This window comes from Rousettus aegyptiacus, unplaced genomic scaffold (assembly GCF_014176215.1).
Source record: "Rousettus aegyptiacus isolate mRouAeg1 unplaced genomic scaffold, mRouAeg1.p scaffold_m13_p_4, whole genome shotgun sequence".
In the NCBI taxonomy this organism is placed as follows: Eukaryota; Metazoa; Chordata; class Mammalia; order Chiroptera; family Pteropodidae; genus Rousettus; species Rousettus aegyptiacus.
Window position 1 is genome coordinate 93359024 of NW_023416307.1, and position 16988 is coordinate 93376011.

At 37.1% G+C, this 16988-nt stretch overlaps 1 protein-coding gene across 1 annotated transcript in view; it reads right to left on the reverse strand.

Moving 5' to 3' along the window:
• Window positions 1-9033: 9033 nt before the first annotated feature.
• The window catches only part of SLC9A9 (solute carrier family 9 member A9), a 507404-nt gene continuing 499449 nt past the window's right edge, over window positions 9034-16988 (reverse strand). The window contains exons 15-16 of the mRNA XM_016165975.2: window positions 12089-12194; window positions 9034-10706 (exon numbers count right to left, since the gene is read on the reverse strand). Coding sequence (XP_016021461.2) covers window positions 10479-10706; window positions 12089-12194 — 334 coding nt within the window. The 3' untranslated portion in view covers window positions 9034-10478. The remainder of the gene's footprint in view (window positions 10707-12088; window positions 12195-16988) is intronic.

Here is a 16988-nt window from a genome sequence, read left to right on the forward strand (position 1 = left end):
GACAAATAAAAATGAAAACAAAATGACCCCAAATATATGAGACATAACAAAGGCAGTTATAAAAGGGAAATTCCTAGCAATACAGTCCTACCTCAAGAAACAAGAAAATTCTCAAGAATTTATTCTTATACCTAAAGTAACTAGAAAAAGAACAATAAACAAAGCCCAAAGTTAGTAGAAATAATAAAAATCAGAGTGCAAATAAATTAAAGAGTCTAAAAAACAATACAAAAGACCAATGAACCCAAGAGCTAGTTCTTTGAGAAGATTGATAAAACAAAATTAATAAACTTTTAACTAGGCTCATCAGGAAAAGAAGAGAGAGGACCCAAATCAATAAAATCAGAAATGACAGTGGAGAAGTGACAACTAACACCACAGAAATATGAAGATACTTCAAAAAATTATATGACAACAAATTAGATAGCCTGGAAGAAATGGACAAATTCCTAAAAACATATATCTTCCGAGACTGAGTGAAAAAGAAACAAAGTCTAAACAGACCAATAACTACTAATGAATCTGAATCAGTAATAAAAAAATAAATTCCAAGAAACAAAAATCCTGGAATAGATAGCTTCAAAGGTGAATTTTATCAAACATTTAGAGAAGAATTAATACCTATTCTTCTCAAACTATTCCAAAAAAAAATAAATGAAGAGGAGGGAAGGCTCCCAAGAGCATTTTACAAGGCCAGCATTACCCTGATTCTAAAACCAGATGAAGACTTTACGAAAAAAGAGAAAATTATAGGCCAATATCCCTGATAAACATAGATGCAAAATCCTCAAAAAAAAAAAAAAAAGAACCAAATTCAGCAATACACAATGATCAAGTTTGATCTATTCTTGGGATATAAGTTTGTTTCAATATGCAAATCAATTAATGTGTTACGACATGTAAACAAAATGAAGGATACAAATCATAAGGTCACATCATATCAACAGATAGAGAAAAAGCATTTGACAAAATTCAGCATCCATTTATGAGAACAGAGGAAACAGACTTCAAGATAATAAAGTCCATATATGACAAACCCACAGCTAATTTCATACTCAGCAGTGAAAAGCTAAAAGCGTTTTCCTTATCAGGAACAAGACAAGGATGTCCACTTTCAACTCTTTTATTGAGCATAGCATTGGAAGACCTAGCCACAGAATTCAGACAAGAAAAAAAAATAGAATGATTAGACTGCTATCTGTCACCATACACCAATTTTAACTTGAAATAGATCAAAGGCCTAAATATAAGACCTGAAACAATAAATTGCAGAGAAGAAAACATAGATGCTAAATTCATGGAACTTGGATTTAGAGAGGATTTTATGAATTTGATCTTAAAGGCAAAGGAAATAAAAGCAAATTTAAATGAATGGGATTATATCAAACTGAAAAGCTTCTGCACAGCAAAAGAAACCATCAACAGAACATAGAGGCAACCATCTGAATGAGAGAAGATATTTGCAAACCATGCCTCCAATAAGGGGCTAATATCCAAAGTATACAAGAACTTATACAATTCAACAACAACAAGAAAACAAACAATCCAGTTAAAAAATGGGCAGAGGACATGAACAGACACTTCTCCCATGAAGACATACAAATGGCCAATAGACATATGAAAAGATGCTTAACTTCACTAGCTATTAGAGAAATGCAAATCAAAACCACAATGAGATACCACCTCATATCTGTAAGAATGGCTATTTTCAACAATAAAAGTAATAACAAGTGTTGGAGAGGTTGCGGGGGAAAAGTAATCCTCACACGCTGCTGGTAGGAATGTAAATTGATACTGCCACTATGGAAAACAGCATGGAGGTTCCTCAAAAAATTGAGAATAGAATTGCCATATGACCCAGCAATCCTTCTGGGTATCTACCTAAAAAGTTGGAAAACATTTATCCATAAAGATATATGCAACATTATTCATGGTGGCCAAGACATGGAAACAACTGAAATGATGGTTGGATAAAAAGAGATGTGGTACATAAATACAATGGAATATTAGCCATGAGAAAAGATGAAACACTGCCATTGGCGACAACATGGATGCATCTCAAGATTATTATGCTAAGTGAAATAAGTCAGACAGAAAAAGTTGAGAACAATATGATTTCACTCATATGTGTGATGTAAAGCTGAAAGCAACAAACAAGACAAACAGAGAGAGACTCATGGACATGAACAACAGTTTAGTGATTACCCGGAGGAAAAGTGGGGGGTGGTAGTTAAGGATAAAGGGGTCAAATATATGGTGACAGAAGGAAATTTAACTTTGGGTGGTGAATATACAATGAAACAGACATATGATATATTATTGAACTGTACACTTAAAACATTTTATTAACCAATATCACTTCAGTAAATTTAATTTAAAAAGTTGTCATTATAAGAATGATTAATAAATTATATGAATTAATCTATAAAAAATAAAAAAAATAAAAATTTAGGCAAATGTTGCACCATAAAAAAAAGTAATAGAATGCATCCAAATAGGAAAGGAAAAAGTAAAACTTCATTATCTGCAGATGACATGATTCTAAATGTAGAGAAACCTAAAGATTCTACCAAAAAACTATTAAACTCGATATATGAACTTAGTAAAGTAGCAGGACACAAAATTAATATTTAGAAGTTGTATGCATTTTTATACATCAATAATAAACTATCAGAAAGAGAAATTAAGACAACAATTGTATTTACAATTGCATAAAAAAAGAAATACCTAGAAATAAATTAACCAAAGAGGGTAAGAGCTGTATGCAAAAAATTATAAGATATTGAAGAAAGAAATTGAAGAAGATACAAATAAATGGAAGCACATACTATGCTCATTAAGTAATCTACAGATCCAATAAAGTCCCTACCAAAATACCAATGGCATATTTTACAGTACTAGAACAAATAATCCTAAAATTTATATGAAACCACAAAAGATCCCAAATAGTCAAAGCAGTCCTGAGAAAGGACAAAGTTGGAGGTATCAAGCTACCTGATATAAAACTATACCATAAGGTTATAGTAATCAAAACAATATGGTACTGGCATAAGAAAAAGACACATAGACCAGTGGAACAGAATAGAGAGCCCAGAAATAAACCCGTGCCTATATTGCCAATTAATTTATGACAAAGGAGGCAAGAATATACAATGGGGTGAGTATCTTCAAAAAATGGTGTTGGGAACATTGGAGAGAGACATGCAAAAGAATGGAACTGGATGACTTTCTTACACATATTCAAGAATAAATTCAAAATGTATTAAAGACTTAAATATAAGATTCGAAGCCATAAAACTATAAGAAAACATAGGCAGTAAACTCTGACATTGTTTTTAGTAACTTTTTTTTTATATGTATTATGGGGCAAGGGAAACAAATATAAAAATAAATAAATAAACAAATGGGACTATATCAAGCTAAATATTTTTATCACAGTGAAATAAATCACCAACAAAATGAAAAGACGACCTACTGAATGGGAGAAGATGTTCACCAACAATACATTCAATAAGGGGTTAATATCTAAAATATATAAGAAAAGCACACAACTTAACATTCAAAAGACAAGCTAAATTAAAAAAGGAGTAGAGGACATGAATACTTTTCTCCAAAGGCATGTGAATGGCCAATAAACACATAAATAGATGCTCAGTGTTACTAATAATCAGAGAAATTCAAATAAAAACCACTATGAGATATTACCTCACACTTGTCAGAATGGCTCTCATCAAATCAACCAACAAGTGTTGGTGAGTATGTGGCAAAAAGGGAAACCTTGTGCACTGTTGGTGAGATTGTAAATTGCTGCAGCCAGTATGGAAAACAGTATGCAGGTTCCTTAAAAATAAATTAAAAATAGAACTACCATAAGACTCAGCAATTCCACTCTTGGGTATTTATCTGTAAAAATCTAAAACACTAATTCAAAAACACATATGCAAGACTATGTTCATTGCGGCATTATTTATAATAGCTAAAATATGGAAGCAATGATAAAGATGTGGCACATATGTAATGAAATATAACTTGGCCATAAAAAAAGAATGAAGTCATGCCAACATAGGTGGATTTTGAATGTATTTTGGTAAGTAAAATAAGTCAGACAGAAAAAGACAAATATCATATGATTTCACTTACATGTGGAATCTAAAAAACAAAATAGAAACAAACTCACAAATACAGAGAACTTTTTGATGGTTATAAGATGGGAGGGGTATTGGAAATTTGGATAAAAAAAGAAAAAGATTAATATGTACAAATTATTAGTTATAAAAGCAGTCACAGGGAAGAGAGAAAAAATGGTAGATGATAGAGGATCTGTTCATCCCTCTGACAACCAAATAAAAGTTGTGACAGAAACAATAGCAAACAGCAGGGAAAGTCGCCTGGGACCTAGATGAACAAGCCCTACAACTAGGGAGAGAACTAAGAAATTACTCTGCAATGGGAGAAGGTAGGCTGGGCCCAGGACTAGAGACTGCCGGGTTCCGCAAAGCCGAGTGGGACGGACAGCAGCAGCTGGTAGCAGATGCCTCTTAAAGGGGCCATGTCACGAGTGGACTTTTGAGGTGATTGACCTGCTCCCTCTGAGCACCAGTGTCAGGTCGGCTGGATAGGGGGCACCAGAGACTTACAGGGGGACACTGAGTTGTCAGAGTGAGGGCCAAAGGCTAAAATCTCTCCTGAATGGACGTGCTGGCAGTATCCACTGTTCCTCTTTTGAGCTCTCCCCGGTCCCAGTGTGTAGATGCAGTGCTGCCGTAGTTGAGACGTAATCAAACTGGATAATGGAGGTTGCTCTGCCCAAAGGAAACTCCACCTTCCCCAATTCACGATCCCACCTAAGCCAGGTGTATCCTCAGTGGGTCAGGTGCCCCTTGCTGAGCGGCACCTAGACTCATGCTGGTGGCAGCTGACTATGGTTTCTGGTGTTGCCTGTTGAGGCAACTATAAACACAGCATCTGTGGATTGTTTGCTGAATCTTAACAGGTAGACCTAGAGGTGCACAGGTTGGAGCTAAACTTGGCTTGCAACTGAACACCTCTCAGGACTGTGCCACTGGACACCTACTTAACAAAGCCACACTAATAAGACTGGGAAACTTAAGAGCTTTTCTTAGTACATAGAAACAAACACATAAAGACAGCTCAAACGGAAAGACAAAGAAGCAGAAACCATATAAGAGAACAGAATAGAGATCCAGAAATAATGGAGTCAAGCAATCTAACAGATGTCAGGTTCAAAACCCTAGTTATAAAGATGCTTTGTGAACATAGGGGAGTATAGATGAATTCAGTGAGAACTTAAAGAGATAAAAAAACATAAAAATGGAAATGGAAATTATAAAAGGGAACAAGTCAAAAGTGAAGAACACATTATCTGAAGTGAAAAGTTTATTCCATTTTAAATGGAATAAACAGAATGAATAAAGAGGATCAAATGACCTATATAGAGGATGGGAAAGCCAAGGACACCCAATCGGAATGCAAGAAAAAAGAAGCCAAGACTATAATAATAATTTAAGAAGCCTATAGGACACTATTAAATAGAGGATGGGGAAGCCAAGGACACCCAATCAGAATGCAAGAAAAAAGAAACCAAGACTATAATAATAATTTAAAAAGCCTATAGGACACTATTAAACATAAAAATATCCGTATCATAGGGGTACCGGAAAATAAACAAGATATTGAAGAGCTATTTGAAGAAATAATGATAGTAAACTTTCTTAACCTGGTGAAGAAAATAGAAAAAATAGGAACCTCATAGAGGCCCAAAAACAAGGAACCCAAAGAGGCCTACACCAAGACACAGTATAATTAAAATGGCAAAGATTAAATACACAGATTCTTAAAAGCGGCAAGAGAAAAGCAGTTAGTTACCTACAAGGGAGCACACATAAGACTGGCAGCTGATTTCTCAAAAGAAACTGTGCAGGACAAAAGGACTTGGCAAAAAATGTTCAACATGATGAAAACCCAGGATCTACAACCAAGACTACTTTATTCAGCAAAGCTATCATTTAGAGTTGAAGGACAGATAAAGAGCTTCCAGGACAAAAATAAGCTAAGGGCATTTATCAACATCAAGTCAATATTATGGAAAATAATACTAAGAAGGAAAAACATGTATCAAAAACAGGAATAAAGAATGGTAATAACTATATTCAACGAGTACCTCAAGTGGAAAATAATTAAGTACTCCAACCAAAAGAAAACAAGAGCCCTACATATGCTGCCTACAAGACTCACTTCAAATTAAAAGACACCCACAGACTAAAAGGAAGGGGATGGAAGAAGATATTGCCTTAATGGACCTAGAGGGTATTAGGCTGAATGAAATGGGTTGGTTAGAAAAAGACAAATATCACATGATTTCATGTACATGTGGAATCTAAAGAACAAAATCAACACCAACAACCATAACAAAAGTGAAAATAAATTCATAAATATAGAGACTATTTTGAGGACTACTAGGTGGGAAGGGGATTGGGGGGATAAAAAAAGGCAAAGGGATTAAGAGATAGTTGCAGAATAGACACGGACATGTAGAATGTAGCATGGGGAAGATGGTTAATAATGTAATAAATATGCAAGGGGGAAGAGGTTAACTAGATTTAGTGGGGTGATTGCTTTGTGAGTTATGTGGATCTCTGATCACTATGCTATACAACCGAAGCTGGTATATTATTGTAGCCAACTATAATTGAAAAAAAAAAAACAACTCATTGAATTGTATCATGTAAATACAAGCAACTAATTGTAGATTATATTTCCATTAAGATGGGAAAAAAGTTGAAGGCAAAAAAAGAAAACAGTCACGGGGATGTAAAGTACAGCATAGAGAATTTAGTCAATAATAAGAAAGTCAATTGGTGCACACTATTTATTGAATAATAATCCATCTACCTCGAAAATAGAAATAAAATTTTTTATGAACTGAATTTCTGAATATATTCATGAGTTTGTTTCTATATTTTGTGATATAATTTCTTGATCTCTTTGCTTATTTCTGAGTCAATACTATACTATTTTAGTTACTATAGCTTCGTAACATATTTTGGTATTTATAAGGAATCAATTGCTTTTTAGCTTTCTGTCTTCTACAAGATATTTGATTGGTTAGATTGAGTCATATTTGTTTTTTAAATGTTAAAGATCTTTTACATAGTTTGCATTAATGAAAATGAATAAGCCCAGAAGCTATTGGTGCTATTGGTACTACCTTTACATCCTCAAAGTGTCAGAGATCATGGTGAAAATAACACCATTCTCAGTTTTCACTCCATTTCCTATTGTAGCTTCAGTACTTCAATGAAGTATTTCATAGGAATCTTTTTATTATTATTTAATTTGCTTTTGAGTAAATAACGCACCTATATAGTATTTAAACCCAAAAGGTATAAAAATAAAAAGCTAAATCTCCCTCAGTTCTTAGGCAATTATACTGCTGATTACTCCTGTAACCTTCCAGAATGGCAGTACATCATCCACTCTGTTCTGCGTCTTGCTATCTTTATTTAACAACACATCCTGGAGATTACTTCATATCAGTACACAACATGCTTTTTCATGAGATGGTTGTGCTGTCTTATTTAACCAGGATGAAAATTCAGTTGTTTTAGTAAATATGTTTTGTATGTATGTTGTTCTCAAATACCTAGAATAAAAGTTCTACATGTGAAATCGGTGGTTTAAAGGGTATTTGAATTTTCAGTTTTGTTATATATCCTTAAGTTGGCCTCCAAAAAATATCTAGAAATTTCATGAATGAAGACCCTAATGGCACTTGCCACCAGCCTTTAGACTTTCTCAGACATGCACTGAGTATTGGAGAAACATCATAGAGGTTCTAACCGAGGCCCTGACAGCAAATGGAACTCTGCACGCATGTGTGGGTGTGTGTGTGTACACACTATGTGTATGCACACATGAATGAATGTGTGTGTGTGATGTACACAAGGTAAGAAGTATAAGAAAGAACTGTAAGTGAATTAATTATTAGAGTCCTGCTAGATGCTGTAATAATGAGTGAAAGTGTTGGTGGTTTGAATAAAGCTCCTTTGACTTTATTATTCATTAGAAAATGGCAGTAATCCAAGCACACAGCATTTCTTAAGATCATAAATTATTATCCTTCGCAAGAGGAGCATAAAGAAAATTTGGTTTTATGAATTATTAACTGGGACACTAGCCTCTGTTTGGATTTTGGGCTGATTCAGAGAGGAGACTGGTAATCACCTCTTGAAACTAGAACACATTTTACAGATTGGGCAGGGCACAATTTCCTCAAATTCACAGTAGGGTACCTACCTGGAGTCAGCTAGAATAGATGATCCAACCCAGATTACATAGCCTTTCATTCTCCTTATTTACAACAGTTCATAATATTTAGCTGGAGAGAGATGTTTTTCCTAACCAGAAAAAGGTATTTGCCTGTGGAGCAGGAGGCTATTTTTTTCTATGTCCTTTTATCAAGTCAGTGATGAATTTAGGCTGTGTACCTTCCCCTTTCTACCCATCTCATTTCCATCTGGTATGTCATATTTTTCTCCCTCTTCTTCACTCCTGGGATCTTCTCTTTCCCTGGTGTGTCTTTCTCTACACAAAAAGAAAGACACAAAATACCAAACTCTCTTCTCTCCTTTTCACATGATAAAGGCAGAAATAAGATAAATCTTTATCTTCTGCCTTTCTTTTCTTTCTCTTCTATTATCTCCTCCTCTTATTTTCAAGGCTCCTCATGACTTCTGGTTGCCTGCAGTGTGAGAGGAGGAGGCTGCTTGATTTCGCTTTCCCTTGTGTGGCATATCCTCCCAGCCCAACATTGTTCTTTACACTGTCATCCCTGAAGGATGACGTGGCCTGACAGTCTCTATGGGCTCTTCCTCGCATCAGAGGACCCTTGTGTCTCCCTTACGTTATCTTTCAGTGCCTGCTTCACCTATCATTTTAAGCACAATGGCTTAGAACTTCCAATTAACACAGACAGAGAAAATGCCTTAAATAAAATATCGGTGGATATAATCATATTTTATAACAAAATTTTATTAGGATTAAGTCAAATTAGAAAGCTTCATGCTGCACCATTTGCCATATTTACCTGGAATGACCAGATTATACTTAGCCGAGTATAAAGCAGTTCATGCCCCTGAATTCTACTTTTTGGAAAGTAAGAAAATTGATGTGCATATAGAAGTGTGCCTGACACCACTATGGTTAATGTTTAAGGCCTAACAACTGGTCAGCAAAGCATATATTACTTCCAAACTCTGGGCGTAAGGAAGATGTCATGCCCTACTTCTTTGAAGCAGACTCATAATAGCCTAGGCATCTGGAGCCTTCTTTTTTTGAGTTTAATATTGACATCTGTATTTCAAGAAAAACTAGGATTGAGGTATTTTTATAGCTTAAAGGCACAGGTCATGCAGCTGGATTAAAAGCTATTGTGCTGATCACTCTGCCATGGATCATGAGCCAGGTTTTATGGGGGGAGTCCTGATGCTGTCTCCTGACTCCTCGGTATAGTCCACGTCATTAGCTCTGCTTCTCTAAGTTTTGCTCCTGTGCTGCTAATCAGCTGTGAGTGTCAAAATCAGAAGATAGGTCAAGGCTTCTTCACTGTCTCCTGCCATGTACAAAGCAAACTGCGCTGTGGAATTTCATTACCCAGCATACTGAGGGGACCCAAGAAGTAATTCGAATGCAAGCAAGGACAGGAAGGCTCATTTTTCAGGTGAAACATGGTATGGGGAAAAGAAATCAGCTTTTCCTTGAAAGGGGTTCTACCAAGTTGGAAAGAAGAACTGTATTTAGTGCAGGGTACAATCAACTATAACCAACCCCTTTATTCAACAGAAGCAGCTTGAAAAGGATACCAATGACAACAGTGATCCCCATGTGACATGGGTTCTGGGAGGCTATCAGCAGTGGTATTGAGCATTTATCTGGGCTCTGCAAATAGTCCTGGAATCATTGAGTATAAATGGGAGTCTAGGTCCTAAAAATATAAAACTGATCACTTGCTAAATAACTGGAACAATATGTTTATGCTCGGAAACTTTTTCTTATTTTTAAATTCTGCCTAATGATGATAATAAAACTCAAAATCTAAGTGAAGGGCTTAAACTGCTGCATAGGGAGAAGAAACAACCTACAGAATGGGGGCATGTGTTTCATTCTTACAGCAGCTTGACTCGTGACTCCCTCCCATTTCCACCTTTCCCAGCCCTGACAAGTTTATTAATAAAAATGGCTGCCATCGAAACTTAAATTCAGCTGCATAATATAGAAGGACAATAATAAATTCTCATTTCTTTGGGCACCAGAGCTTACATAGGACAAGGTTTTGGTTGTCTCTAATTTATGCTCTTAATACATTTTCTACCTCTCCTCTGTACTGCTTCGTCATCTTGGCTCGTATTCCTCAGTGAGCCATGCATTACTTGTGATTACATCTGTACTGTTCATGCCCATTAATTCAGCTGGGATTGAGCTGGAGTTTGCTCAAGCTTGAGTTCATAGCCTCCTAGGCCGAGGTCCCCCTCGTAAATATTTTCCTTGTTTGGAGTCTGGGTTGAAGCTTTCTTGTCCAGACCCAGCCTTGCTGGAAAACCGCAGGGTGAGGCGGCTGGCTCTTGGTAATTCATGGCCAGTTCATCTTGATTTACAATGCATTCCACATCATCCTCCTTTAGCTGTTCCTGGATTTGGGGGAGAAAAGGTGATAGGTGTGTCACTTCATGATGAAGGCAGGAAACAGTAGCAGCTCTACAGTATAAAAAAAATAGGGTGTTCATTTTCCTTTTTTAAACTTCCCTGTCTTGCCTTGGCTGAAGTTTCTGCTATAGCAGATACTGCCTTTTCTATCACCGTGGGTATGGGAAGCATTTCTCTGAGTTGGCGTTGACACCATAACACAACCATAAGAGGTCTCTAGAAACTAAGATAAGAGTCAGTAGAGAGTGATTTATAATTGAGTACTTCCTTGAGTTAAGGGAGTTAAAATGAAACTCAATGAGTTTCTTGCATTAGTACCTAATGGAGTTGAGAGGATTCAGGAGACAGCAGAATCCTGTGACCTCAGAGTATGGAATGATTCTCAATGTTGGTTTTGTAACACTGTAATGCTGGTTTTAGACTATCACAAAATTCTCAAAACACAATTTCTATTATATTTAAAAAAGTAAAAAGTATGTCCTCACAACATATTTCTTGGGATGAATGTCACAAGACTGAAAATGGTTGGAAGTGACTAATAGATAATGGGAGAGACTAACTAGCTCTGGTCAATATTTTCCTCAGAGGTTCCCTTGAAGGAAAGAAACAATTAAGATCTCATCCTTCTTCCATTGGCTTTGGGAAGGCCATGCAAAATTACTTGTAGAATAGCCCTGGCCAGATGACCTCAGGTCAGTGGTTTCCAATGTTAGCTTATACAGGAATCACTTGGAGGGCTTCTTAGAACACAGATGCTGGGCCTCAAACTCAGAGTGTCTGAGGTGGTACTTGATACTTTGCACTTCTAATGAGTTACCAAGTGATGCTGAGGCTGCTGGTCCAGGAACCGGGCTTTGAGAACCACTGCCTCAGGCTGTTGTGCTATAAATATGTCAGTGATGCTTTTTTTCTGTTTATGTAAGGGGGCCAGCTGGACAACCTGGAAGGGTGTCCCAAACTCCAAGATTTGTTCTTTTACAATCCCTGCCACTCAAATTTGCTGCTAATGATTCTAATTGGTTCTCAGCATTCTTTTTTTATTTCACTGTCTTGAGCTATAAAGCACAAGCCCAATGTTTGAAATCTCTAAATACAGAAGTTTGTGAGGACACATTACTTCTTTTACATTTTCTAAATTCATTTTATGGTTAAAAATATTGGTAACAATAAAAATTGCATTTTAAAAATGCAATTTTTAAAAAGAAGAATGAACACACATCACCAAAAACTGAAAAAAGAAGAGAAAAGCTTTGTGGTGCAATGAATTTTTAAAATGTTTCCTTTTCAAGCCAGGAAGGAATAGCCTTGAGGTTCCTGGGCTCATCAATATTTACCACTCCTTTCCCAGCTTGAGACATTTACTCACCCCATAGGCCTGAGGACTGGTGAGCAGTCTGGAAATTGGACCACACCATTCAGGTAATGTTGTGGTCAGCGGAGGACCAGAGTGGGTTAAAATTGGTTTCAGATATCTGTGAGGCCTGCTAAGGAATACTTGCCAAAAGAGAGTTAGGATTTAGTTTCTCACACAGCACAAACGTTTGCATGCAGCGAAAGAGACCATTACGTTCACATTTAAATTCCCCACTCCCTCATTTAGGAGGCAATTTGCCCTCCAAAAATTGCTGTTTATAATCTTTGCTTCACATACTTTTCCAGTCCTCCCACTAGCATTTGATCATGAAGAAATGGCTAATGGACTAGCCAACATCAGTGAGAAGTGTAAAATGTTTCTCTTCTCTTCCCCATTCTCACTCAAAAATCTCATCTACCTAGAGAATGAGTTCTTAAGAATTATCTTAAACAATAGCATAAAAGATTGTGTTTTCTTAAAACTGCACACAGCTTAAAGACCAGTAATTTCCACAAAGAAGCAAGGCGTATTTCATAAACTGTTCAGTCATTTAAGAGCTGGGTAGTGAACATAGATTGTTTTCCAAAATACTGATTTTCGATATTCAACATAGTCACTTCATACTTCGTTTATGAACATATGTCTATATGAAATTATGTAAATAAGCTAGCACCAGGTTTATTCTATTGTCTAGTACCTGTCTTTCCCATCTCTTCATCCCAAAGTACTGTAACAAGTTAAAAGAAAAACCTGTTCATCTAAAGCCATTATGCTTCCCTCCAATCTAGCAATAATGAAATCCCAGGGGCTGCCTCAGGTTACCTTATCATTATTATTATTATTATTATTATTATTATTATTATTGCTCAAAGAAAAATAGTCGAATCATCTTAACATTCCATCAGAAACAACTTTTAAGCTTTGTATTATTTCCTCTACTGGAGAATATTTCACTTCATCAATTTCCTGAAAAGCTTCAATAAATAGGGAAAGGTAAAAAACGGAAAGCAGTTAACAGTGGTTGGCTTGTGAAGATCCTTAGTCACCCCCAGGCACTCAGGATGCAAGAAGATCTTGGAGATGGATCTGCTGGAGTCCATCCATAGCTGGATAATGCTACTCTGTCGTTACTGTGATCTATGAGTGCAAGGGGACAGAAGGAGGATGCAGCTCATGGGGGTTGGGGATCTGGTTGCCTCTGACTTCAGATCATTTGCCACCAAAGTGGTGACAAAGCAGGTCATGCTTATGAACACAGCCTAGTTATGATGCAAAGAGAATGACTAAAAAGATGCTTACGAGGGTCTGTAATTCAAACTGCAAATGGAAAACTTGATGACTACTTTCAGATGGGCAGCTGTTGTGTTCAGTTAAGGACCAGGGAAGATGTTAAAGTTCAGAGCCTGGCATTCTCTGTAACATTTTGTATTTACAATGCTGGAAAGCCCCTGATGATCTTCCATTAATTTTTATTATGGAGTGTTATTTTCTTCCTTTTATGGATGAAAGAATCGAAGCCTACAAATAGAATAATTTTAAATAATCCAAAGGCTCCCTTTGCTATTTGAATTCACCCATATCATCCCTGGCAGAAATTAATTTTTCAGGGCAGAATGATGCATCTGACCACCTGGTTCTCTAGAGAGAAAAGTTCACAGACCTCATTCCTGCTGGCAAACTGCAGACCCTCACAGACAGGGGCAAGTGAGGACACCTGGTCTTATTAGGGTTTATGGTGTGCCTTGGTCAGCAAGGGAGGTGAGAAGAGAATAAAGTAAATGTACAATTGGAGTGTAAAACAAGGAAAATCCAGCTATTGTTATTTCCAGACGGAAAAATGACAGGAAGTAAGCAACACTTTTAGAGATGTCATGTAGGAAAACAAAACAAAACAAAACACAATAAAACAAAACAAAACAAAAAGGAGATTTGTCAAGGTGCTAAGAGAGGACTGGGCAACTTCCACTGTTTGAGGTTCTAGTACACGGAAAAATCAAAATGCCAAAATAATGCTACAAACCCCCCCCCCCCCCAAAATTTAGACTTGTGTAATGAATATATATTATATTATATATGTAAATTATATATATATATATATATATATATATATATATATATATATATATATAATCCTGATGAAGTATCTTTGTGTATAACATTGTTGCAGCTAACACCTAACAACAAAATTTGCAGCTTTCTGTGAATGGGAGGCCTGGATCAAATAGGGTACCATTTATTACCCTCTAGACAGGCACTGGGATTTTCGATTTAGAAGGCCTGGGCATAACTGCTAGCTCTGCCACTTTGGTGACTGCATGGCCTATGATCTAGTTATTTACCCCTCTGAGCCTCAAGTATTGCTGTGAATATTAACTGAAATAATATGTAGGAGTGATTTTAAACTCTTTCATGATATTTAAATGCTATTTAATTTATATTAAAATTTTATTTTCTAAGCAATACTTTCTGGAGAAACTGGGGTTTCATCATTTTTCATATAATGGTTGGAAATGATACCGAGGGTAGAGATCAGAGAATGGCACTCTAGGAATTGGTGTGCCTGGGATTCACAGGCTAGTTAGTAGGTGCTCACCTACATGTGCAGCCAGAGTGAAGGGAGGGCTCAACAAAGGAACAATAACTTCCGCTTGTACTTCTGTCTGGGAGAAAGCTGCCCCTCCAACCTTTGTCCTAAAGCCAGAAGTTTTAGCACTTCCCTGTATATCTCTGGCACCTTTTAAGCTGGTGCCCCAGCTCTGGAGCTCAGAGTGAGTGAGTCTGTCAGTGAGGAAGTCTGTGTATGGCCTCCTAGAGTGCCTGGGACTCTAGGAACCCTTTGTCTCACTCATCCATAATCTCTGCTGGTTTTCACAGTCAGAAGGGACTTTTATTCTCCTTACTAGAACCGTGGGCTAGGGAGCGTGATGTGGGTGTTGGGCCCCTCACTCCTCAGGGGGACCTCCACAGCTGAGATATACCCCCTGATTTGTAACTGCCACACGTGGGTGTGGGACCATCTCTTTCAGCGTCTCTGCCACTCCTACCAGTCTTGACATGGTTTCTTCTTTATATTCTTGGTTATAAGACTTCTGGTTAGCTAGTCTTCAGGTGGTTCTCAATGATAGTTGTTCTGTCATTGTAATTTTGATGTGATCATGTGAAGAGGTGAACATAGCATTTCCCATCTTGACTAGATGTTTCGATTATTTAAAAATTTTAAATCCTCATGTTTTGTCTATTGTAAGTTGCCTAAACTGATGCCTATGGTCCTATGGATATTGGTGAGATATAAAAACCGCAAGCAAAGGTCAGTTCCACAAATGAACATCTGCCCCTTTGAGTGGGCTAAATCTCATTGCCCCTTTTATGGACTAAATGTTTGCATCCTCCCAAAATTCGTATGTTAAAGTCCTAACCCCCATAATGGTATTTGGAGATGGCAACTTTGGAAGGTAATTAGGATTAGATTGCTACATGAGGATGGGCCCTCACGATGGGATTAGTGTCCTAATAATAGGAGACATCAGAAAGTTTGTTTACTCTCTCTCTCTCTACAAGTCCACAAAGAGGTTGTGTGAGTACACAATGAAATGGCAACTGTTTGCAACACTGAAAGTGTTCTCACCAAAACTCAACCATATGGGCACCTTGATCTCAGACTTACAGCCTGCGGAACTGTGAGAAAATAAATTTCTCTTTTTTAAACCACCCAGTCTATGGTATTTTGTTATGGTAGCCTGAGCAGGTTAACATACCAACTCTTTGACCCTCTTTAAAGGTCTTTGTTTTGAGAGCCATGAAGAGCTACATTCTATCTTGGTTTCCTCTAAACTTGTCTCATGAAGATCATCTTGGGCATTTGTTAACAATTTATATTTCCAAGTCCTTTCTTGGAGATGCTGATTCAGCAGGTCTGAGAGGTAGCCTGGGATTGTGTTTTTTTAATAAGTGCCCTAAGTGACTGATGATCAGGCAGGTATAATACACACTGGTATCTTTCCAGGACATTTCCCTTTGTATGAGATTGGAATCTTAAATAGGAAGACAAAGAAAATGGTCTCTTGTATCCATTGAAACTTTTAATGTGAGGATATGTGTAAGAGAAGCCCATTTGGCCCAGGACCCAGACCTATATAATCGTCTCTGCCAATAGATGCATTTTGTCTGGGGGATGAGTTAGATACATGGTACAACAGATGAGGGCTTGATGGTGATACACCTGAAGGTGGATTAAGGAAGCACCATGGTTTGGCTTGCTAAGGAAGACATTGTCTATTTGGAGCATTTGCATGTTTTTGTTATGTATAGGCTTGATAAATGATCTTGTTATCAGGATAAAATATTTGTCAGTGCACAGCTGTGTAAAGAAGGAAAGCACATTTATCTTTATACAGCGTTTTCATGGCTATATTCCCTAGTCTTTCATTTATAAACCATTTCCATGTCTTATTTTCTATTTGCAACTGTAGGTGAGTATTAGAGTCCCATTTTACAGATCAAGAAATGTATAAACAGATGGCTTTTCAATTCTCTTCTAACCTACTCTATTTCTGAGTGCTTTTTGCTTTCAGTGCCAGCTTGCCACCTGAGATGGTCAAGGATCAATGCTAGGTGGGTGGGGAAAGATAGATGCATCCCGGAGTGAAAGCCAACCTTGCCCTCCAAACCCAGGTCCCTCTTGCTCTTGACTTGCTGAGTCGCACTGTCATTTATGTAGCATCCATGAACAGAAGCTAGCACAGAACCCCAAATTATACATACTCCATCACTTTTTGATTCCAATATACAAATAACACCACTTCTGCTTTGTTTCTCAGGAAACGTGACCTAAAAATTGAGTGCATTCTCCCTTTTTCCTTTGGATATGTCAGATTCTGTAATTTGACATTTGACTTTCACCATCTTGCCATCT